The sequence below is a fragment of the Myxine glutinosa genome, chromosome 5 (assembly GCF_964187855.1).
Source record: "Myxine glutinosa chromosome 5, kmMyxGlut1.1, whole genome shotgun sequence".
Classification (NCBI taxonomy): domain Eukaryota; kingdom Metazoa; phylum Chordata; class Myxini; order Myxiniformes; family Myxinidae; genus Myxine; species Myxine glutinosa.
In genome coordinates, this window is record NC_136265.1 from 163,812,173 (window position 1) to 163,837,868 (window position 25,696).

General features: G+C 50.4%; 1 protein-coding gene across 2 annotated transcripts in view; it reads left to right on the forward strand.

Annotated features, from left to right (window-relative positions):
• Positions 1–25,198, forward strand: part of LOC137428345 (protein ELFN1-like) — a 63,153-nt gene extending 37,955 nt beyond the window's left edge. Inside the window, exons 1-2 of one of the 2 annotated variants that reach the window (XM_068118270.2) lie at positions 20,705–21,023; positions 21,654–25,198. In XM_068118270.2, the coding sequence (XP_067974371.2) occupies positions 21,880–24,150 (2,271 nt within the window). In that variant the 5' untranslated portion in view covers positions 20,705–21,023; positions 21,654–21,879 and the 3' untranslated portion in view covers positions 24,151–25,198. Of the gene's footprint in view, positions 1–20,704; positions 21,024–21,653 lie in introns of those variants that run through there. The other variant, XM_078778975.1, reaches the window with a different exon arrangement.
• The last annotated feature ends 498 nt before the right edge of the window (positions 25,199–25,696 follow it).

Below are 25,696 nucleotides of genomic sequence, written 5' to 3' on the forward strand. Positions count from 1 at the left end.
GGAATAAGAAGTTATAAACATCAATTATATTCAGAAGAGATAAATAAGAAAGCATTGGGGGCTTTTGATGATAAGAGGTTTATTTTAGAAAATGGAATTGATAGTCTCCCTTATGGTTATATAAGTATATAAGTGATAAGATATGTATAAGTGATAAGATATATATAAGTGATAAGATATACATAAGTGATAAGATATATATAAGTGATAAGATATATATAAGTGATAAGTTAAAAAGGGGGGGTTGGGGATTTTAACGGGCTACCGCCGCCTTTTTTACTATTATATAAATGATAGAACCAAGTACCAACCAGACTAAAGAGTGGAGGTGTAATCAACCTTGGTATATAAATGGTAAACATAACGAATGTGAAAAATATCAAATAGGTATAGTTGAAAAGACAACTGGTAAAACAATTTACAAAACAAATAAGAGAATTAATTTAAATACCGGTGAATTGGGTAAAAAAGATGGAAATATTTTTGACTGGACGGAAAACTTTGATGGTTGTCAGGAAAATATATACTTTAATTTAAAAATGGTATGTGGCACTGGAGGCGTTCAAACAAGAACATTGAGGGAGGTTTACCATTTTATCTTAGCTCAGTTAAAATATCTTAATAAAGAACCAAACTCAAACATATTTTTTGTTAATATATTAGATGGTGAAGAGAGTGGCAAGAGAATTAAATTATTTCCCACACATAAACAAATATTTGTAGGGTCGTTGTGTGAGTGGGCCAAAGATGATTCACCAGATGATATTAAGAGTAAAAGGTTAAAAGGTCCATAAGGTCAGAAGGATCACAGGTTCACACAGAAGGACCATTGTTTAAGTGGTCTAATGAATAAGGATAACATGTCAAAAGGTTAGAAGGTTCGTAAAGAACAGGGTGAGAGAAATAGAGGTGTTTAGGGGCAATGAGGGAGGGGAAAAATTAACATGTAAGTCAATGGGAAAATGAGAGTGTCCCAGAAGCAACATATATACACTACTGAGGAGACCTAAATGGACATGTGGGAAGGAGTATGGATGGTTTTGAGGGAGTTCATGGGGGTTACGGATTTGGTGTAAGAAATGGAGAAGGTGAAAGGATTTTGGAGTTTGCTGATGGAGCTGATTTGTTGATTTGTAATACTCAGTTCCAGAAAGGGGATAATAAGCTTGTTACATACACGTCAGGTGGGTCGACGACAACCATTGACTACCTGATGGTGCGGAGGCGAGATAGGGGGCACCTCTGGGACACAAAGGTGATCCCGGGGGAGGAGGCTGTTTCGCAGCACCACTTGGTTGTCTGCGACATAAGGGTGAAAGGTGTGAGGAGAGCTCGGCGGGTGAAGTACCAACCGAGAATGAAGGTGTGGAGGCTGAAAGAAGTGTCAGTAAGGGAGGCATTAAAAGAGAGGCTGAGTAGGGTAGAGGATGATGTGGTTGAGCTTGTTGTTGAGCTGGTTGGATGTCAATGAAAGATAGTCTGTTGGGAGCCGTTGGTGAGGTATGTGGATGGACAAAAGGACCTCCGAGGCACTCGGAAACATGGTGGTGGGATGATGAAGTTGCAAAGAGGATTGACGAGAAGAGGAAGAAGTTCAAGGAGTGGCAGAAGGCGAAGGGTACGGGAGCAGAAAAAGCAGTGCATGAAAGTTATAAGGCAGCCAAGAAGGCTGCAAAGAAAGAGGTAGCAAAGGCGCAGGAGGCATGTAGGAAAATGTTCGGAGAACGCTTGGATTCGGAAGAGGGTCAGAGAGCGGTATTCAGGATTGCAAAGCAGATAGCGAAAGAGAGGTGTGATGTGATGAGGATGAGTTGCTTGAAGGATGAAGTGGGACAAATCGTTGTGGACCCAGATGGAATTAAAGGAAGATGGAAAAGATATATGGAAATGCTGTTGAATACAGAGAATGAATGGGATGGCAACATAGAGAGTAACCCAGTTTTAGGACCGGCAGAGAAGATAACTGAGAAGGAAGTTGAGGAAGCGATAAAAGCAATGAAGAGTAGAAAAGCGGGAGGGCCGACGGGAGTTGTGGGAGATATGTTGTGAAGAGAATGACAGAGATCTGTAATCTGGTGGTGAAAGAAGGCCGCATTCCAGTGAATTGGGAACTGAGTACCCTCGTCCCTCTATACAAGGGGAAAGGTGACCCTCTGGAGTGTGGCTCGTACCGAGCGATAAAGTTATTGGAGCATGGAATGAAGGTATTGGAAAGGGTGTTGGAGAGGAGGATAAGGAAGAAGGTGAAGATCGACGAAATGCAGCTTGGATTTATGCCAGGAAGAGGAACGACAGACGCGCTCTTTATTGTGAGGCAGTTGCAGGAGAAGTACATGGAGAAGAGGAAGAAGTTGTTTCTTGGGTTTGTTGATCTGGAGAAAGCATTCGATAGGGTTCCACGCGAAGTATTGACATGGGCATTGAGGAAGTTAGAAGTGGAAGAATGGTTGATCAGAGTAGTGATGGCAATGTACAAAAGAGCACGCACTGCTGTAAGGACGAAGGACGGGAACAGTGGTGAGTTCGAGGTGAAGGTGGGAGTGCATCAGGGGTCGGTACTAAGTCCACTACTATTTGTAGCTGTGATGGAAGTGCTGGCTCAGAACGTAAAGGAGGGTTTACCATGGGAGTTGTTGTATGCAGATGATCTGGTGTTGATTGCGGAAAGTATGGATGGAATGAAGGAAAAGATGAACAAGTGGAAGGAATATATGGAGACAAAAGGTCTGAAGGTGAATATAGGAAAGACGAAGGTGATGGCAAGTGGTAAAGCATGTGGTGAGGTGGAAAGAACTGGTAAGTGGCCATGTGCTGTGTGCAGGAAGGGTGTCGGAGTGAACTCCATTCAATGTACAATGTGCGCTGAGTGGGTTCATCAAAAATGTAGTGGTCTGAGAGGGTCATTAACCAGTGTGGCAGCTACATTGAAATGTAAGGTGTGCACAGAGGGAGCTGCAGATGGAGGAAATGTTGAGTTGGATCTTGGAGACGGCGTGAAGCTGGAAGGTGTGAAAACATTTTGCTACCTCGGAGACATGCTGAATGGAGAAGGTGGATCAGACTCGGCAACGGTTGCTGGAGTGAGATGTGCATGGAAGAAGTTTCGGGAACTGAGTGGCGTGCTGATGAGGAGGGGAGTGTCGTTGAAGCTGAAGGAAAAGGTGTATGCTGCATGTGTGAGAAGTGTTATGATTTATGGGAGCGAGACATGGGTCATGAATGTAGAGCAGCAACGAAGGCTGGAAAGGGTGGAAATGCGAATGGTTCGGTGGATGTGCGGAGTATCGTTGAGAGAGAGGAAGACAAATGATGAATTGCGAAAGATGATGGGAATAGAGCCTGTGATGGATGCTGTGAAGAGAAACAGTTTGAGGTGGTTTGGTCATGTGTTGAGAAAGACCGAGAAAGACTTGGCTAAAGATGGTGGAAGAAGAAATGCAGGCAAGGGGGTTAACAAGGAGAGATGCAGAAAATAGGGCAAAATGAAGAAGATTGTCATGGGGACCGCAAGGCTAACCCCCGCTCTAGCAGGGAAAATGGCCTTAAAATGCATGTTGTTGTTGTTGTTGTATATATATATATATATATATGTGTATATATACATGTGTATATATATATATATATGTGTGTATAGATTATATATATATATATATATATATATATATATATATATATATATATATATATATATATACACAAAGAATTAAGTTAAGCACCCCTACACAACGAATTAAGGTAAGCACCCCCTAATATATATTCTTTGTGTATATGTATACATTGGCATATATTCTAAGGTATGTGAGATCAAATAATGATTGGTATGACATTAGCAATTATCCATTGATGAAATGCAGATGAGTGCACTCATCTGTGACGCCCATCGCTCGTGCAGCACGTGTTATCATCCACGTGGTCGTGATTTTCTGTAAATGCACTATCATCACGGGTTATTGCAAGTCACGCCTGAGCTCGTGTGGGGGTTACATGGTCATTTTCTCGTAATGGTGGCTCGTAGACGGTTGTCGGACGGAGAACGATGGCGGATAATAGGCATGATCGAGTCCGGAATGTCCAGAAAAGCTGTAGCTCGAACGTTTGGTTACCACCATTCGATGATCAGTCGGTTGGTGCAGAAACACCAGGAAACGGATGCGGTGAAGGACCGCTCAAGGTCTGGAAGACCTCGCGTGACAACAGTCCGCCAAGATAGAGCGCTTTTGAGACTGGTGCGACGATATCCCTTCGCCTCGAGCCATTTCCTGAAGGACAACTGGCTGCCCAACAGAAGGCTATGTCACCGTACCGTGAGGAACCGCCTGAAATCGGCCGGTTTAAGGTCAAGACGAGTGATCAAGCGTCCAAGGCTACTCGAACGACATCAGAGGGAGCGTTTGGCATGGTGCCTAGCGCGACGTGGATGGAACATCCGGTCTTGGAGGCGAGTTCATTGGTCGGATGAAAGCCGGTTCTTGCTGTACGTGACAGATGGGCGTGTTCGGGTGTGGCGCCACAAAAACACCGCGTATGCACCTAAAAACATTCAACCAACGGTACCCTTTGGTGGTGGCTCGATTATGGTCTGGGGATGCTTCTCCCATGACTGTAAGTTGGACCTGATAACTGTGCGAGGTAACCTCAACGGAGAGCGATATGCCGAGGAAATCCTGAATACCACCGTAATCCCGCACTTCGATGACCACACCCTCGCCAGCAGACCCATCTTCATGGATGACAACGCCAGGCCTCACCGTGCGAGACGCGTCCGAGCCTTGCTGGAGCAAGGTGCTGTGACAACCATCCCCTGGCCTGCGTACAGTCCTGACCTGAACCCCCTCGAGCACGTTTGGGACATGTTGGGACGACAAATTGCGAAGATGGTCCCTCCAATAGCCAATCTGGATGAATTGGAACGTGCATTACATCGGGAATGGAACAACCTGCCACAGCAACGCATACGACGGCTTACAGGGTCTATGAGACGTAGGGTTGAGTCAGTGATCCGATCACGTGGGTCCTACACACGTTATTGACGCAAAGATCGCTAGAGGTCTTCTCAGAACAATGACTGTACGTTAGAAAACATAAACGTCATCCACACTGTCCGTGATGGACCTATAGCTCCATACTTAAATTGAGGTGCAAATATGCCTAAAATTCCCAAAAAATTTCACCTTTAATTATTCAGAATAAAATATTGAAAACGGCATGATTGTTATGTTTTTATGTGACCATAATATCACTTCTCCAGAAAATATAGCAATATCATGGGTATATTACACTGTTTTGACGACAACAAACTTGTAATGTGCGAGGTTGTAAAAAAACGGGGGGGGGGGGGTGCTTAACTTAATTCTTTGTGTATATATATATATATATATATATATATATATATATATATATATATATATATATATATATATATATATACAGTATATATATATATATATATATACATTGTTGCAGTTTTGAGAACCCACACTTGTTGTAAATATCACATCATTAAAGGTTAAAGGTAGCACCCCATAGATCGGCCACACGCAACACGTAGGTCACCATAGGACATCAGTTATTCCTTAGTATGTGTTTAGATAAGGCATTTTCCAATAGTTGAATCTGCGTTGTATCAATCAAATAAGAAGTAGGCCCTTTCGTCCATTTTGCAGCCTCGCTCCAAGTGACGCCATTAGGCGTGCTCCAGTCTGTGCCCCATGGCCCTTCCCAATTTGTTACGCGCCTTTGTTAGCAACGTTCGCTGCCCTTGAGCGTGAGCTCGCTAAACGCCGCCATAAGCCACGAGGTGAAGCCCGGAAAAAGGGGGCGGAGCACCAAGGAGGAGGTGTGGCCACGTCACCCAGCCGTCAGGGCGGGGCCGGTAAGCGATAAACAGCCAACCAGGGCTGGAGTGACATCGCCTGACAGGGCGTGGTTGGGCTCGCGGAGCGTTCGCTGGCTTCACTTATAAAAGCCAGCGCACAAAGCCCTTTTGCAGGACTTATGCAGCGGCACTCGTTAAAGAGGACTTACAGCGGAAGCTTGTGCTAAAAGGACTCGAGTAAAACATTGGTGGCATTGAAAGGACTTACTTGCTGGCGCTGATTACCAAAGAACTCTCACTGAGGACTGTCCAGGACTGCTGCAATTTGGAGGACTTATGCAGCGGCACTCGTTAAAGACGACTTATGCAGCGGCGCTCGTTAAAGAGGACTTACAGCGGAAGCTTGTGCTAAAAGGACTCGAGTAAAAGATTGGCATTGAAAGGACTTACTCGCTGGCGCTGATTACCAAAGAACTCTCGCTGAGGACTGTCCAGGACTGCTGCGATTTGGAGGACTGTGCGAAGGTCGACCTTAGGACGGTGCGGAGAGGACAGGACTTGCACAATTGGCGCTTGCATTCAGGACATTGGGGAGGCGGCGTTTGGCGCAAGTCGTGCGCAAAGTACGTACGCAATATACCAGCCTTCCCCCGTGATATAATTGTCCGTTCGCGTTGCGTTGCGCTATACGAAGAGCTGCCTGCCGGGTTTTTCATCGCCTGGACCGGAGCCGGACTGGGGCCTAGACGCGCTGGTGACCTTCCAACCTACCATCTGCAATTCCCCGTGTGAGTGACTGTGTGTGAGACGGGCCCGTTTGTCCAGGGAATAAGATAAGACTGTAATTAGGGCTGCCCTGTGTGCTTTTACTTCCTCTTTCTTTCTTGTATATTCCTTTCGTTTCATCCTCTTCTTGTACATTTGTAATAAATTGCTCTGTTCTTCCTATTTTCCTGGTTTCCTCTTATCCGATCGCATCCGTCTTTTCTCTCATTGGGTAAGCGTGGCACGATCGCAACCGCTTAGAATCAGGTCTAGTTATTTGTTAACAGCTCGGATCGCGGATTGCTATCCGCTCGGCATATCCCATCAATATCCGTGGTTCGAGCGGGAGTTATTCCCTCGTTCCCGGTCGGCGTTAGTACTTAGGTAGTAGCGAATCCCTAGGCCTAACAAACCCTACCTAACGCCACGCCGGGAAGGACGTTATAACTTCCAGGACTCGCGTCGGCCAGATAAAAAGACAAGGGGATTAATCCCCCCTTGATAAGGGGAGAGACGACGTCGGAGATCTGCAACAATTGGTCGTCAGGAGTGGGGATTTGGAACCTGGGACTCAATTTTTAGACCAAATTTTGGACACCAATTGTGCAATTGGCCGCAACAATTGGTGTCGGGGAGTGGGATTTGGAACCCGAACCAAATTTTCTATCTTTTGGACAATTTGGTCAAAATTACGAGCGGCCGAAATTTTATTTCACACTTAAATTTTGAGCCGTGCCATGGATAGCCAAGGCGATCGGATGCCGGTGGGGGTAGATGAGGAGGAGTTAGAGTTAACCCAGGACCCCCGGGAAGAAGTGGGACAATTGGGAGAGATGGAGGAGGAAATTAATGAGGATGTAGGAGTAGGGGTTGCGGGCGCACAAAATGGCGGCGCCTCGCACATGGCGACGAGGGCCGTGCCTGCTGCGCAAATGGGAGGGATGGATATGCAGGCCCTCATGGCGCAGCTACAGGTAGTCATACGAATGGAGATGGGAGAAATGAGGGCCGATAGTAAGCAAATGGAAAATAGAATGGGGGAGCAATTGGAAAACTAAATTGGGGGATTGAGAAATGATTGGAAAACCAAATTAGGGGGATTGAAAATTGAGATGGATGCGCAAAGTAACCAAACCAAATGAAAGACAGGCTAAGTAAATTTGGAAACAGAATGGGTGACCGCATACAAAAATTTGGGGAGAACATAGACCGCATGGCGGGCGGGAAAGGCACAATGGTATGCGACGGGGTAGCGCGGCTTGAGGAGCGCGGGTTAAGCGAGGCTGAGCAGAGCCCAGTCAATTTGACCGGAATAGAAATCGCGACTCGGGGGATAGAGAAGCCGACGACCGCTGAATTAGAGAATTTTATTTTATTAGCACCAGTGCTCGTCGAGCTTAAGAAGGAAAAAGAAATTAAAGAAAAAGAAATAGTTGAAATTGGGTTTGAAGAGACGGCGGACTTAGAAGAGCAATCGCGGGAGGAAAAAATGGAATGCGCTCAAAGTCTGTATCCACATCATGATGCCGTACTTGTTAACCCCAATGAAAGTTTGCAGCTGCGTGTGGAGAAAAGGATCCCGAAGGTAAGCCGGGCTGTATATGGTGCGAAAAGGTTTGGCGCGAAAAGATTTTTCGCGCGCTTGGGATCCCGGCATCACCCGGGCGCTTGTGGAAGGTCCGTGGTGCGCTGTGTGAAAGGAAATGGCGCAAGTGTGAGGAAAAAGTGTGCGCCGAAGAGCGAGTGTGAAACAGAGTGTGATAGTGAGGGAGAGTGTGATACAGAGTGTGAGTTGGTTGTGGAGAGTGTGCGAGAATGCACACCAGAGTTGGTTGTGGAGAATGTGCGGGGATGCACACCAGAGCACGTGATTGGGTGTGCAGCAGGAGATTGCACACCCGTGGGTAGGTGTGCGCTGAGTGGGTGGATGCAAGAGTGCACGCCCGTGGTGGTTATGGAGTACGTAACGGGGGAGAGTGCATGGGAGGAGTGCGTGGAAGAGAGGTGTGTAACAGAGGAGTGTGTGATAATGGAGTGTATGGGATGTGCGAGTGAGAAAAGGGTCGCGTGTGAAGGTGAGAATGCGACTCGAGCATCGACGCTGACCGGGGCAGCGCTTAGGCCGACGTATAACCGACGCGAGCTCTCAGGGCGTGGTGTTCTTTGTGTGCTGCGGGGGCCGGCGGGGATCGTTGCTGCGGCGCTCTTGCAAGGAGCGCCATGCATGATTCGTGCCGGGTCCCGCCCTGCATGGTCGGTGCCGTGTCGTAGCGGCGAACGGCACGATTTCGGGGGAGAAAGGCCAGGTTGGACCTTCGCCCCCTGGCGGGCGTGGTGCTCCGACCGGGGCAGGTTGGGTGATCGGGCCGGAGACCGAAGGGCTCCACGCCGAGATGGACCTTGGAACCTCGGCCCGAGTATGCCTCCTCCCCAGAATCGAAAATGCCGGACGGACACAACCTACAGGAGACCAACCACCAGTATGCATTGCTCGGTTTTTCAAAGCCGAGCTGTGAGAATGTATTTCCACCCCGAGAGGCTCAGAGTAGTGGACTAGTAGCAGTGATGATAGCGAATGGTAGTTGTACCATTCCTTCTTGTTGGGGGCAGAGGAGCTATAGGATTATGGGGTTTGGCGGTGAAAGCTAGCCAGGGTTGGCTTGGATAATCGTTAGGGATCTAGAGATGACTTTAGGAGACTTGAGATTTAAGTAGTGACATTGTACAAGTAGTGGGGACGTAGAGAGTTTAGATGGATGATAACGACGAGGGAGTGCTTAGTATAAGGGATGACGGGAAGCACTAGTATTAGAAGGGAGTAGATAGCTAGATGGTGCTGTGTGTATGAGCTTGAGGTTTAGGCGGAAATGAGGCATTGTGAATGGAAGTCCTTGTAGTGCTGGTGAGCAAATGAGGCAATGCTCGAGAGGGATTTGTGTGTGTGTGTGAAAGTGTATGAGTGGAGTATTGAGGATGTGTGTCATTGTGTTGAGTGATTGACTTGCATGGTGTGCAAGTAGAGAATGGTTGTGTGGAATAAATGGTGTGGAGTGAATGGAGAGTGGAAAGAGTGGAGTGGAGTGCATAGTGTGAAGGAGTGAATGGGGGAAGGATGGACCCCTTCACGAATACCCGGGGAGGGTAGTTTAAAGTTAGGTAGAGGGAGTAGGTAAATTGTTTGGATATTGACATCTGTGGTGCGTGTAGTTGCAAATTAGTGTTTTGTTGGGTGCATAAGTGAAGTGGAATGGCTGGGCGTGTGAGCCTGTTAGTGCGTGTGGTTATTGAGCACTCTACCACTGGTAGTCTGTCAGCCAGGTGAGGCTGCAGGTAGGCTCTGGGAGCCAGTTAGAGTCCAGTTCAGTGGTGTTCAGCGGCGCCCGAGGATCCGAGGAGGAGGACCCGGGTAGCCCAATGCCAGAGGGGGCATAGAGGGGGTAAGTGCCAGGGAGGGCCTTCCCCAGTTAGGTAGTCGCGAGGAGCAGGCAAGCTCGGGTGGCGACGTTCAGTGGCGGAGGTGCGCAGGTAAGTAGACCTGCTGGGAGAGCCACACGGCCCAGCCCCGAAATTGTGCGAGGGCACAGATGGAAAAATGGGGGGAGTGAGACCCCAAATTGGGAGAGCACCACAGTATGGTCGATGGGAATTGGTTTCGAGAACCACATAGTATAAGGTGGCCAATGGATTGGCAGGGCAAGACCCCGGGTAGAGTAACTGTGTTCATGTCAATCAGAGAATAGTTAGGAGAAAATCTCTTCGCACCATCCGCATCCACTCACCGAGGTGACAGGACTCCACACCAGGTTTTTGCAAGTATTATGGAATGTAAGACGCATCTTGACGTGGGTGAGACATTGTGGTTATTCCATCCCTTCCTTCTTGGGAGGGATTGGTAACGAATTTGGTTTAGGGGAGATATTGGGGATGAGACAGTAGAGACGGATTTGTAAATTGCGTAAATACGGGGAAGGGCAAGGGTAGTGTAGGCTGACATGGGGGGTGACGTACGAGTAGGGACGAGCTTTCTCAGCTCGCTCTCCCGCGCCCTTCATGTCGCATTGCCTTGTTCTGATGTGTACCCTTGCGCCCTTGCCCCCGCTAACCTCTGCTTTGTCTTCCTTCCCCACTCATGGACCATGGTCTTTTGTGCGAGGGGAGTGTGCAGGTGTCCTGAATTGTGCGGCCGCACTCTTGCTGCCTGCCCGCCTGCCTGCCTGCACTGATACACCATATGGACCACACGTTTTGTGGCCTGGCACCTATGGACCACATGTTCTGTGGCCTGGCACCTATGGACCACACGTTCTGTGGCCTGGCACCTTTGTTGGGACAGACCATTATTGCCAGCAGTATCTGGCTTGTGGACCACTGTTTTAAGTGGCATCGATGCCATGCAGGCGGACCACCTGAGTTGGCCCTGCTGGCCATAAATAAAGAAGCAGACGCGGTTTGTGCCCTTTTTATTAAATTGATCCATCAAGCAAGAAGATCAAGCCAAGATCCATCGGCCCAGCAGATAAGCACAAGACGTCATCATTTATAATAATTATTGAAATGTTTTTGTGCATTTTGATGATGGTGCTTTGTGTGCATTTTATTATTTAGGTGCATATGGGTGTATGGTGTATCGGTGCAGTGCAGTGCAATGGTATTTCCTCTTATCAAAATCTTTCTTCTTTTTCCCACAAAAGACAGGTCCAGGGTTGTAGTTTTGTAAATAATTAACTGGTAGTGTCTTGTAAATAATGCTCCCCACCGGCTTAAATGTTTAGTTTGAAAACCATTCCGTAATTCGGTTAATTGTGGGTGTGAGTCAGTTAGGTAGGACACAACGCAGCAGGGGGGACATATCTAGTGTTAAAACTGTCGCACTCAGGGTAGTAGGTTAAAAGTAGAGGGTAACCACACCTAAGTGTCACATGTAGATGTAAAAGATAGTCCTGATGTTTCGGCTTGGGCCGAGCCTGGCAAAAGGAGGGGTGCAGTGTTGCGGTTTTGAGAACCAACACTTGTTGTAAATATCACATCATTAAAGGTAGCACCCCATAGATAGGCCACACGCAACACGTAGGTCACCATAGGACATCAGTTATTCCTTAGTATGTGTTTAGATAAGGCATTTTCCAATAGTTGAATCTGCGTTGTGTCAATCAAATAAGAAGTAGGCTCTTTCGTCCATTTTGCAGCCTCCCTCCAAGCGACGCCATTAGGCACACTCCAGTCTGTGCCCCATGGCCCTTCCCAATTTGTTACGCGCCTTTGTTAGCAGCGTTCGCTGCCCTTGAGCGTGAGCTCGCTAAACGCCGCCATAAGCCACGAGGTGAAGCCCGGAAAAAGGGGGTGGAGCACCAAGGAGGAGGTGTGGCCACGTCACCCAGCCGTCAGGGCGGGGCCGGTAAGCGATAACTAGCCAACCAGGGCTGGAGTGACATCGCCTGACAGGGCGTGTTTGGGGCTCGCGGAGCGTTCGCTGGCTTCACTTATAAAAGCCAGCGCACAAAGCCCTTTTACAGGACTTATGCAGCGGCGCTCGTTAAAGAGGACTTACAGTGGAAGCTTGTGCTAAAAGGACTCGAGTAAAAGATTGGCATTGAAAGGACTTACTCGCTGGTGCTGATTACCAAAGAACTCTCGCTGAGGACTGCCCAGGACTGCTGCGATTTGGAGGACTTATGCAGCGGCGCTCGTTAAAGAAGACTTATGCAGCGGCGCTCGTGAAAGAGGACTTACAGCGGAAGCTTGTGCTAAAAGGACTCGAGTAAAAGATTGGCATTGAAAGGACTTACTCGCTGGCGCTGATTACCAAAGAACTCTCGCTGAGGACTGTCCAGGACTGCTGCGATTTGGAGGACTGTGCGAAGGTCGACCTTAGGACAGTGCGGAGAGGACAGGACTTGCACAATTGGCGCTTGCGTACAGGCATTGGGGAGGCGGCGTTTGGCGCAAGTCGTGCGCAAAGTTCGTACGCAATATGCCAGCCTTCCCACGTGATATAATTGTCCGTTTGCGTTACCTGGACGCGCTGGTGACCTTCCAACCTACCATCTGCAATTCCCCGTGTGAGTGACTGTGTGTGAGATGGGCCCATTTGTCCAGGCAATAAGATAAGACTGTAATTAAGGCTGCCCTGTGTGCTTCTCCTTCCTCTTTCTTTCTTGTATATTCCTTTCGTTTCCACTTCTTCTTGTACATTTGTAATAAATTGCTCTGTTCTTCCTATTTTCCTGGTTTCCTCTTATCTGATCACATCAGTCTTTTCTCTCATTGGGTAAGCATGGCACGATCGCAACCGCTTAGAATCGGGTCTAGTCATTTGTCAACAGCTCGGATCGCGGATTGCTATCCGCTCGGCATATCCCATCAATATCCGTGGTTCGAGCGGGAGTTATTCCCTCGTTCCCGGTCGGCGTTAGTACTTAGGTCGTAGCGAATCCCTAGGCCTAACAAACCCTACCTAACGCCGTGCCGGGAAGGAGGTTATAACTTCCAGGACTCGCGTCGGCCAGATAAAAAGACAAGGGGATTAATCCCCCCTTGATAAGGGGAGAGCCGACGTCGGAGATCCGCAACAATATATATATATATATATATATATATATATATATATATATATATATATATATATATATATATATATGTGTGTGTATATATACATGTGTATATATATATTAATTTATATATATATATATATACATATATATATATTAATTTATTTATTTATAAAGAATTATTGAGGCCACTGTGCTCTTGGGAACCTTCAATGCAGCAGAAATTTTTTTTGTAGGCTTTTTTTGTAGGCACATCTGTGCCTCGACACAATCCTGTCTCTGAGCTCTGCAGGCAGTTCCTTCGACCTCATGGCTTGGTTTTTGCTCTGATATGTATTGTCAGCTGTGAGACCTTATATAGACAGGTGTGTGCCTTTCCAAATCATGTCCAATCAATTGAATTTACCACCGTTGGACTCCAATCAAGGTGTAGAAATATCTCAAAGATGATCAAGAGAAATGGGAGGCACCTGAGCTAAATTTAAAGTGTCCTAGCAAAGGGTATGAATACTTATGTCAATGTGATATTTCAGTTTTTTCTTTTTAATAAATTTGCAAAACTTTCTGACATCCTGTTTTCTCTTTGTCATTATGGGGTATTGAGTGTAGATTGATGAGGGAAAAAATGAATTTAAACGATTTCAGCATAAGGCTGCAACATAACAAAATGTGAAAAAAGTGAAGGGGTCTGAATACTTTCTGAATGCACTGTATATACAGTCACGTGAAAAAGTAAGTACACCCCATGTAAAGTTTTGACCTTTTCAACATATTTCAACATACAGCTATTTGATCTTCATTTCAACAATATTGATAGATAAAGGAGACATAATCTATCTATAATTCCAGTAATCTCTGTGTGTGTGTCTGTGTGTTTGTCTGTGACCGCTGTTTCTCGACAACCACGGGTCCGATATACTTGAAACTTGCCAGGTATATTGCTGGGGACCTGAGGATGTGCCTTTTCAAGGTTTGAAATTAATCGGACAAGTGGTTCCCAAGGTATGGTCACCGTACTCGCAAGCCGTTCGCTTTGGCTTTGCGAATGGACCAAACCATTTCATGTAAATAGAGGGGGGGGGGGGGGGTTCTACCGTACTCGCAAGCCGTTCGCTTTGGCTTTGCGAATGGACCAAACCATTTCATGTAAATAGAGGGGGGGGTTCTGTGGTCGTTACTGCCACGTGGTTTCAAAGTTTTTTTTTGTTGTTGTTGTTTGCACACATGTTTTTTTGCACCCACCTACGGGCACGCCCTAATATAACAAATATCATGAAACATTTACATTTGCAGTCCATTGTATAATTTAAATAAACATAAATGCAAATTTCGCATGTGGAAAAAGTAAGTACACCCTTGGCTCTAATAGGTGGTATTGCCCCCTTTGGCAGAAACAACCTCAAGGAGGTGTTTCTTATAACTGTCTACCAGTCTCTGACATCGACTGGGAGAAATTTTTGCCCACTCCTCCATGCAGAATTCTTTCAGCTGTGGGATGTTTGAGGGGTTTCTTGCATGCACAGCTCGTTTCAAATCCCCCAAAACATCTCGATGGGATTTAGATCCGGGCTTTGACTTGGCCATTCCAGAACCCTCCATTTCTTTCTTTTCAGCCATTCCTTGGTGGATTTACTGGTATGTTTCCGGTCATTGTTATGTTGCAAGGTCCACCTTCGGTTGAGCTTCAACTCTCTGACAGATGGCCTCACATTATCCTCAAGCACCCTCTGATACAATGAAGAATTCATGGTGGATTCTATGATGGTGAGCTTCCCAGGCCCTGATGCAGCAAAGCTGCCCCAAACCATAATATTTCCACCACCATGCTTTACAGTTGGTATCAGGTTCTTGTGGTCAAATGCTGTCTTTGGTTTTCCCCAAACATGTCTTCTGGTACTGTGGCCAAATAGCTCTACCTTTGACTCATCTGTCCAGAGCACATTGTTCCAGAAGTGCTGGTCTTTGCCGAGGTGTTCATTGGCAAACGTTAGTCTTGCCCTGATGTTCTTTCTGGACAGCAAAGGTTTCCTCCTGGCACACCTCCCATGTAGATCAAATTTGTGCAGCCTCTTTCTAATGGTAGACTCGTGCACTTTGACATCAACAGTGGCAAGAGCTACCTGTAGGTCCCGTGATGACATTCTGGGGTTCTTAGAGACTTCTTTCAGCATCTTGCGGTCTGCTCTCGGGCTGAACCTGCTGGGGCGGCCTGGCCTGAACAAGTTGGCAGTTGTTTGGAATCTTCTCCACTTGTAGATGATCTTTTGGACAGTCGAATGATTGATTTCAAATTGTTTGGAGATCTTTTTAAATCCCTTCCCAGACTCGTAGGCATCTATAACCTTCTTTCTGAAGGCCTCAGAGAGATCTTTTGATATAGGCATGGTGACGCTGCACACTTCAACAACAAAGAGCAAACCAAACTAAATGTCTGAGGTTTAAATAAGACAGGTTCCTCCAAGATCCTCTCTAACGATGTTCTTGAAGGAGCTCGGGCTCCCACGTCGATCGGAAGAATGGACGCGACAAAAAGCTGGAATTCGTCCGAGTTGCTTTATTCAAACAAAACACTCAGGTACTCTCAAAAGCCCGTTTATCGGGCAGCAATATATATATACACATTATCCCGGAGCGTTTGCCCAGGAAAGGTGAGAGGGGGCGTGGCCGAGCGTCTCGACCGAGGCCTGGCAAGTTGAGCGCGGGCCTGCCCGGGCATCCTGGACGAGCCCGGCATGGTGATCGCTCCGCGTCCTTGATAGGTGCAAGGCGATTGTGAAAACCCAGCGGTAGCCGCTACACACGTCCCCCCAGAATCGACTTGCACCGGCAGGGTCAATTTGAGGGGGGTCCTGATGACCCGGCCGAAGCGACCCCTGGCGGGTCGTGGGGGGGGGGTCCGGTGTGGTGGTGGGCGGTCGAGTGGGGGGCACCGTGGACGGGGGGCGGCCTCGCCTCGGCGGAAGGGCCACCCATGGTGGTTGGTCGACGTCCACGTGCGCCGGCTTGAGGCGGTCCACCGCAATCCGGTCCGACCTGCCGCCGATGTCGATGACGAACGACATGTCGTCCCGAAGCAGGACCCGGAAGGGCCCATCGTACGGCGGCCGGAGTGGCCCCCGATGTGCGTCGTGACGCACAAAAACATACTCCGCTGTGCGAAGTGCTGGGGGGACGTAGGACTGGGGGTCACCGTGGTGGGATGCTGGCACGGGGACAAACCGTCGGGCGGCCTCCTGGAGGTCCGAGCGCTGGTGAGCTGCGGACCAGGGACTGGTAGCGTCGGGCACGAATTCGCCCGGGACGCGTAGCGCCTGGCCGTAGACAAGCTCGGCGGTGGATGCCTGGAGGTCCTCCTTGGGGGCCGTGCGGAGGCCCAAAAGGACCCATGGCAGCTGGTCGGCCCAACCGCCGTCTTGAAGGCCGGCCATGAGCGCGGCCTTCATGGAGCGGTGGAATCGCTCGCACAACCCGTTTGCTTGGGGGTGGTAGGCCGTAGTACGGTGGAGCTTGACCCCCAGGTTGCGGGCGACCGCACCCCACAGCTCGGAGGTGAACTGTGGTCCGCGGTCTGACGAGATGTCCGCCGGTGCGCCGAAGCGGGCGACCCAGGTGGCGATGAAAGCCTGCGCCACGTCGGCGGTGGTGGTGGAGATGAGGGGAACGGCCTCCGGCCACCTGGTGGTCCTGTCCACCATGGTGAGCAGGTGTGTGAACCCCCGTGACGGGGGTAGGGGGCCCACCAGATCCACGTTGACGTGGTCGAAACGTCGTTCGGGCACGGTGAAAGGTGCCAGCGGGGCCTGGGTGTGTCGGTGGACCTTGGCCCGTTGGCAGGCTGTGCAGGTGCTGGTCCAATCGCGGACATCCCGACGAAGGCCGTATCAGACGAATCGCGCCGACACCAGCTTCTGGGAAGCTTTCCGGCCTGGGTGGGAAAGGCCGTGGAGGGAGGCGAAGATGCGGCGTTGCCAGGTGATGGGCACGATGGGGCGAGGCTGGCCTTGGGAGACGTCGCAGAGCAGGACAGTGTCCGCGAAGGGGATGTCGGCCAGGCGGAGGCCCGTGTCTGCCGCCCGGAGGGCTTGCACCGTGGTGTCGGTGGTTTGGTCCGCCGCCATAAGCGCGAAGTCCACGCCCAGGTGGACCGCGTTCGCGCTGGCCCGGGAAAGACAGTCGGCCACGGCGCTGTTTTTGCCGGCGACGTGCCGGATGTCCGTGGTAAACTCCGACACGGCGGAGAGGTGGCGCTGTTGGCGGGCCGACCACGGCTCCTTGACCTTGGCCATTGCGTAAACCAACGGCTTGTGGTCGACGAACGCCATGAAAGGTCGGCCCTCCAGGAGGTGGCGGAAATGGCGGACGGCCAGGTGTAGACCGAGGAGCTCATGGTCAAACGTGCTGTATTTGAGCTCGTTCGGCCAGAGCTGCCGGCTGAAAAAAGCGAGTAGCTGCCAAACCCCGTTCACCCATTGCTCATGTACGGCGCCCACCGCGTAGTCGGAGGCATCCGTGGTGAGGGCGATGGGAGCGTTGAGCACCGGGTGAGCGAGCAGTGTTGCGTCGGCGAGGGCCCGCTTTGAGCTTTGAAAGGCCGCGTCCATTGCTGCGGACCAGGCGATGTCGTGCTTGGCCGGCTTGCCCCGGAGGGCTTCGTAGAGGGGCCGCATGAGTTGAGCAGCGCGGGGCACAAAGCGGTGATAAAAATTCACCATTCCCAGGAATTCCTGCAGGGCCTTTATGGTGCGGGGACGCGGGAACGTGGTGATGGCCTCGACCTTGGTTGGCAGTGGCACGGCCCCGTTCTTGGTGATGTGGTGGCCCAAAAAATCAACGGCCGTCGTGCCGAAGTGGCATTTGGCCGGGTTGACGATGAGGCCGTGCTCGCTGAGGTGCCCGAACAGTGTTCGGAGGTGGAGGAGGTGCTCAGCCCGGGACGTGCTGGCGACGAGGATGTCGTCCAGGTAAACGAAAAGGAACGGCAGGTCATGCAGCACGCCGTCCATCAAGCGCTGGAACGCCTGAGCCGCGTTCTTGAGACCAAACGGCATCCGTAAGAATTCGAATAAGCCGAACGGCGTGATGACTGCCGTTTTAGGGACGTCGGCCGCCCTGACAGGTACCTGGTGATATCCCCGTATGAGATCAATTTTCGAAAAAATGACCCGTCCCACCAGACGGGCGGAGAAGTCTTGGATGTGCGGGATCGGATACCTGTCGGGGGTGGTAGCATCATTAAGGCGGCGGTAGTTGCCACATGGGCGCCAGCCGCCCCCTGGCTTTGGGACGATGTGTAGTGGCGAAGCCCACGCGCTATCGGAGCGCCGCACGATGCCGAGGTGTTCTAAAGCGTCGAACTCGGCTTTGGCCACGGCGAGCTTGGCTGGGTCGAGGCGGCGGGCTCTGGCATAGACCGGCGGGCCCGTGGTTGGTATGTGGTGCTCGATCCCATGCCGTACTGCGACGGCTGAAAACGTCGGCCACGTGAGGGCCGGGAACTCCGTGAGCAGGCGAGCAAACTCGTTCACCGCCGGGAGGGCGCATGCCAGCTCGGTCGGTGCGGAGCTGCTCAATGTGCATACCAGGGAGCTGAAGGTTTCGGCGCTGATTAAACGACGCCGTTGGACGTCCACCAGCAGTCTGTGTGCGCAGAGGAAGTCGGCGCCTCGCAGAGCCATGGGCACGTTTGCGGTTACAAACGTCCAAGCAAAGCGTTGGCCGCCGAAGCAGAGGGTGACGTTGCGCGGGCCGAAGGTGCAGATGGCCGATCCGTTGGCCGCAACCAAGGAGGGGCCGCAAACCGCGGACTGCCTGTCCTGGTCAGAGGTGGGTATGATGCTCAGTTGGGCACCGGTGTCGCACAGGAAGCGCCGTCCGGACGCTTTATCCGTGATGAACAGTAAGTTGCCCGTGTGGCTGGCGCTCATGGCTGGTAATGAACGCCGGCCCGGCCGTTTCCCGGCCTGCCGAAGGTGCACGGGGGTCGGCATGTCCGGGCCTTCTGTCCGAACCTGGCATGATAGTAACACCACGCTTGGTCAGGTGGAGGCCCCGGTCGTCGTGCTGGAGGTGGTCGGCTCAGTGTAGCGGCCGCCAATTGCGTCGGCAGTTCGGTCGTCGACCGTGCCGGGTGCTCGAGTGCCATGGGTGTTGCGTCGGACGGCGGTGGGCCCCAGGTCGCTGCTGCGATGCGCTGGCCTGCGGCGGAGATCTTGTCGGCTTCCCTGGCAAGGGCACGGGGATCCGTGATCGTCGTGTTTGCCAGGGCGAGGCGTACTGGGCTAGGCAGCTGACGGAGGAACAGCTCCCGGAACAGGAATGCCGGAGAGTGCTCGCCGAGCAGCGAAAGCATGTAGTCCATTCGCTCGGAAGGGCGCGTGTCGCCGAGCTCGGGCAGGTCGAGCAGGCGCCGTGCGCGTTTCACCGATGGGAGGGCGAAAGCGTCGAGGAGGAGCTTTTTAATCGCGCCGTATTTGTCAGCGGCTGGCGGGCTCTCGAGGAAGCTCAGGGCGCGGGCCGCGGTGGCTGAACCGAGCGCTGCTACCACATGGTGGAAGCGGGTGTCGTCGGCCGTGATGCCTCGCAGGGCGAACAGGGAGTCCGCCTGTGCGAACCAAACCGCCGCGTGAGCCTCCCAGAAGGTAGGCAGTTTAAGGGCCACTGCCGTGTCCATGTCGGTAGGTCACCAATGAAGGAGCTTGGGCTCCCACGTCGATCGGAAGAATGGACGCGACAAAAAGCTGGAATTCGTCCGAGTTGCTTTATTCAAACAAAACACTCAGGTACTCTCAAAAGCCCGTTTATCGGGCAACAATATATATATACACATTATCCCGGAGCGTTTGCCCAGGAAAGGTGAGAGGGGGCGTGGCCGAGCGTCCTGGCTGCGGCCTGGCAAGTTGAGGGCGAGCCTGCCCGGGCGTCCTGGACGAGCCCGGCATGGTGATCGCTCCGCATCCTTGATAGGTGCAAGGCGATTGTGAAAACCCAGCGGTAGCCGCTACATTCTAATCATTTGCACCTGAGCTGGTGCACCTGATTCTAATTTTAGGTATTTGAAGTAGTGATAAATGTAGGGGTGTACTTACTTTTTCCACATGCGAAATTTGCATTTGTGTTTATTTAAATTTTACAATGGACTACAAAATGTAAATGTTTCATGATATTTGTTATATTATATCACCTTTATCTATCAATATTTTTGAAATGAGGATCAAATAGCTGTATGTTGAAATATGTTGAAAAAGTCAAAACTTTACATGGGGTGTACTTACTTTTTCACGTGACTGTACATAAATATATACATACATTATCATGTTTATATCCGTAGAAATACACATGATTACCCCTCTCCCTCATCGATCACAACGATCGAAGGATGCATGAAAATAAATATTAAAAACAGCAGGAAAGGCAAGCACCAGCACGTCGTGGGAAATGCAGGTTTGTTTAATAAAACACTAACTCAGTGATAGCAAATGTTTAACAGACTTCTGTTTGAAGAAAAATCTACTCTTGAATTGTAAAGATTTTCGATCAAAGTGCATGTTTTAAGAGTTCCTTATATGGTTTATACGTCAGTGCAAGAGAGGGATGAGGGGTTCATTGGATGAGGAGTATTCTCAGCGTCGAGATTGGCGGGGCCAGGGGAGGCAGTTCGACCCTACGTGCAAAGTGGAGCTTGGATGATGTACATGAAAAGCGAGTGTAGTGGGAGTCCTTGGGGGGCCATTGAAGACTTGGTTAGAGTTGATAGCTCAGCCCTAGGTGGTTCTAGGTGATAATTACTGTTGTTATGTTGAGCGAGTCCGAGGGGCATCTGGAGCATGGCAAAGGAACTCCAGGAGAAAGAACGCCAAGTTTTTCATTTTCCTACAAAGGGGATACTGAATCGCAAGGTATGTAAAGGTTCGAGCAATGGAAGGCTTAATAAACCGGAAAATGTTCGGGGATAATGGGATTCACACAGGCATGGTGTACACCAGGGTGTAGGCAAACGCGCTGCGTATAAGATATACAAGTTATATAGGTTTTTTTTATGTACAACCACAGAATGCTTTTGCTGCTATGTTCACCTTATCAGCGGCCGTGTTATGTCCGGGACCGTGCCGTGTTAATGACCGTGCGTATTACCAGCGCGCGACGTGTTCCTCTGTGCGCGAGAATCGAACGCCTTGAGCTCGCGTTTCGCATGGACGCGCATCCAGTATCCATGATCCGGGACCTTCCAGGAGGGGACGGGGAGTAGGGCCAATGATCTGAGACATTGTGGGGGAGGTGGGAAGTAGGGTCCTTGATCCAGGACTTTGTTGTGGGGAAGGAAGGGTCGGGATGGGTGATGACGGGCTGGAACGGGACAGGCAGCGTATGAAGGGCTGGGCTGGGAATGGGATTTAGGGGGCGGGGCTCAGAGCGCGTGGGAATCCACAGCGCTTTGTTCGTCCGTCCGGTACTGAGTATCGAACCTCAGAGAGACGCGAGTCTCGTCTCATCCTACCTGCCAACTGGTATTTTCTCTCTTCCCATAGGGTTTCCACGTTGGTGTGACGTCATGGTGCCTGATTGAGGGGTCTCCAGGCATGGGGCGCGAAAGCAGCAGCATGCGGTGGAGAGGGAAGGATGCGCACAGAGCCGCACGACCTGCTGTGCTCACTCGTCTATCCTACATTCTTCCCACGCCCGGCATAGTCAAACCGACTCCGTCAAGCCCAGCGAACGTCGGACTCCTCGAGTCCCGGTATTGATGAACGAGGGATGCGACCTCACAGCCCTGGCGTGCGACACTTCGTCACGTTCTGCTGTCGTATCGCCATCCTCTCGGTCTCGGTTACTGCCGACTGCTGGATCCTTGAGGGTGATAACGACGTGACACTTCGCGCCATCTGCAGCCAGAACATGCCTCCATACGAGGAGGTTCCCCGCACTATCAATGGCTCCATCTTAGACCTGCGCCTCAACCATAACCACATCAAGAAAATCAAGCAGGAGGAAATAATGCGGTTTTCCAACCTCTCTTACCTGGACCTAAGTCACAATCACATCGAATTCATCGAAGAAGGAGCTTTTTCCACTCAAGACTCGCTCCGTGTGCTGAGACTCGGTACAAACCGCCTCGCCACGATCGGAAACCTCACCTTTAGTGGTCTATTCTCACTCGAATATCTGTATCTCCAGTCAAATCATCTAAGGCGAATCTCTGCAAGTGCCCTCAGGGACTCTCCAAACCTCCATACCCTGGACCTCTCTGATAACAAACTCCGGAACCTCAACCCGAAGACCATACAACACCTGAGTCACCTCGAGTGGCTCCAGTTGTCTGCGAATCCTCTGCACTGCTCTTGTGATATGCTTCCGTTGCTCCGATGGATGGGGAGCTTTCGCGGTGCGGGGGTCCCGAGTCTGGACTTGCTACAGTGTCAAACCCCAGAGGATCTTATGGGTCAATTCCTGCTACGTCCTCAGAAAGGCTTCCCGCGCACCACCAGGGAAGAACTTTCCGAGTCCTGCAAAGGCTACACGCCTCCAGTGACACCCGAAAGCTCTTTCACTACTTCCACCGATGAGGGTGAAAGTGCCGAAACTCCCGCTGAAAGGTGCGAGACGTGCATGCTTGATGTAGACGACGTCCCACCCTTGATCAGAGAGGTCTTGCACGGCGAACAGGGGGGCATCACACAGCCCCCAAACACACGGCCGAGCCTAGAGTTGCTGCGGTCGTCGCTCGGCTCTGCCACAATCCGAGTGCGAATTCCAAGGCCGTTCGACCGCATGTATGCCCTCGCAAGTTACAACAACAGTGGTGAGCATGTTCTGCAGAACTTGCATGACCGGAGTGAGGATGTAACGATGCATGGGATTCCACCACGTGGCACACACATGGTATGCGTGGTCTCTATCCGGAACGGGCCCAACACTAACCATACGTGCCTGCAATTGTCTACTATAGAGGGAGAAAATAAACTTGGTGACTCAGCACAACTCGGATTAACCAGTTCAAGCACGTACCGTGCAGCCGCACTATTTGGCAGTGCAGGAGCTCTGGCCCTGGCCTTCGCGGCCGCATTCTGCTTCATACGACGCAAACATGACTTGGGGCGGCAGCAGAGTGATGGGGGGCAGCGAGTTAAGTCCCCCAGTAGCGTTGCAGGAGTTCCCAGAGCGGGGATCATGGAGCGAGGGAGTCCCCAAGAAAGCAAAAGTCCGAGGTTCGGATCACGATCCCCACAGAGCGGCTCGCTCAGCAAGAGTGAGTACATGGAGGTCCGGGCAGATGAGGAACACATGGAGCTCAGGCCACCTGGTGAGGACAGCGTTGAGATATCGACCATTGCTCGGGAAGTGGATCGTGTGAACCTCATCATTAACAGTTGCATCGACGTGCTTAAGTCTGATGCCAATGATCCAGTCAGCTCACTGTTGGACCAACAGCAGAATCTACAGGAGGCACGGTTGGAGGCACCTGTTCGATCGGAGAGAACTGCCCGAAGCCTCCCTGCTCTGGACAAGGCAATGTATATTCCACTTGGTTCCTGCAATCACGGAGCCCAGGGGGGCTGCACGAGCACTGACCATGGGGTGGCCAGCCCCGTAGTAGTGCAGGCTCACAGAGGTGCCGAGCGCAACCCCGTTCCTATAATCCTCACTCACCCCATCCTGCTTCCGTTGCATCCCGAGCCCCTTGACATTCCCCCTGCTCGTCACTGCTTCTCCTGTCCAGGACCAGCGAGCGGTGCGATTGAAGCTCCGCGCGGCTCTCCAAGCTCAGACCTCACTGCGGGCAGAATGGCTGTGCCTGCAGGGCGCGGATACGCATCCAGCCCTGAAGCAGCGGGATCGCGCGGGACGATGTCTTTGTTACGGAAGCTTCGACGTCCCCTTCGTCGCACCGTAGTTCATGTCCCCACAGAAGATGAACCACTGGCGGCGGGAAATGCGTTAAAGCGCAAGGTGCGTTTGGCACAACACGAGGATTTGCATGACATATTGGACTACTGGAAGGGTGTGGGAGCACAGAGACGCTTCTAGCCCCCCCCCCCCCCCCCCCGGGTAAGATGCGCAGGATCCACAAACTTTCCAGAATCCACCGATGCACAGTTCGTTTTATTTTGTGTATTCTAACAAATGCAGGGTGAAACCTCCAGCATTTCTACACCTATTGTGGGCAGCATGAAAAATAGACTCCATGTGTTTTGTGATCATAAAGCATTATCAATGCGATATACATTTGTGTTCGTATAGAAATCAGTCTCGGCGGTGAAATGCTTGGAGCGTCCGCTCAGCGTCTGGAAGGTCGGGATTTCAAACCACAGCCGAGTCATACCAAAGACTTAAAAAATGGTATGTGCTGCTTCCTTACTTGGCACTCGGCATCAAAAAAAAGAATAGAGCACGGACAAAGAACGCTAGGAAGACAATGGCAAACTACCCAGTATAACCCTTGCCAACAAACTGCTTCGGCCACACCAACACTCTGTAAAGACTACGGTGCATCAACAAAAAAAACAACGACACAAGCATTCGCACACACCAAAATTTCAAGATGTATGCGAGTGACACCACTCCCACAAAAAGTCCTAATTTAAACTTCATTTCCTCTCGAGTCACAGCTCAGAGGTAGCGTACTTGTCTTCGACTTGGGTTTGATACTCAGACTCATAAACTGCCACCATGGTCTTTCGCAGGCAAAGGGTGCCAGAGAGGAGTACGCCGTCCTTCGGAGTTAACATTACCTACCTTAACGTCTGTTGCTACCCACATTTGCTTTTCTTAACCGTTGTTTATATACCTCAAAGTCTTGACCATCCTGTGTAATATTAGCAAGTAGTACCTGCCTTTGTGAAAGTTATATACCGTCCTGAAACAATGAGTACTTGGGATCAAGTTGAATGGTACCATAAGCTCTATGGCACACGTTGTATTTCATGTGCATCAAACCATCTTGTTATTTTCCTTTAGTTTTGAGCCATTTCCTTTGGTTAGTTTCCAAGACCTTCCCGTTTCATGCCTCTGGCTGATGCGTATGCCCCCACTGGGCTTCCGTTTAACAAAATAAATAAAATAAACTTTTTATCAACTGCATTTGTCTGCGTCGTCTCTATCTAGCTCCGTGCTAGAATTATGATGAGGCAGCAGTTTCCCCTCCAGTTAAGGAGATCCAGCTGGATTTGATTCCCGATTCACAAGACATTCAGAGCGGTAGTGTTGCTATTTGTCTTATGAAATGAAAAGCCGATATTTCATCTCAAATGTGTCCTTGATCAGAGTGTAATATGGCAGGATAAAGTAACTGATGTACTCCTTCTTTCACGACTCTTCATCCTAATATTAATTTCCAATTGGTCACTGGCTTTGACACCAATATAAATTTTTATTTCGGACCCTAGGCATCAAGAAGCTGTATTTATCGAACAGTTTCAAATGGAGCACCTCGCAATAAATGCATATTGTTGCTTCCAGCTTGCCGGCTCGATGAAGGAAGACGCCATTTCTTTTTTTGCCCCCTTCATCCTACCCCGTTTAGAATGATGTGCGGGCACGGGTCAATTCCTCGTTCCGTATTCATATCCCGAAT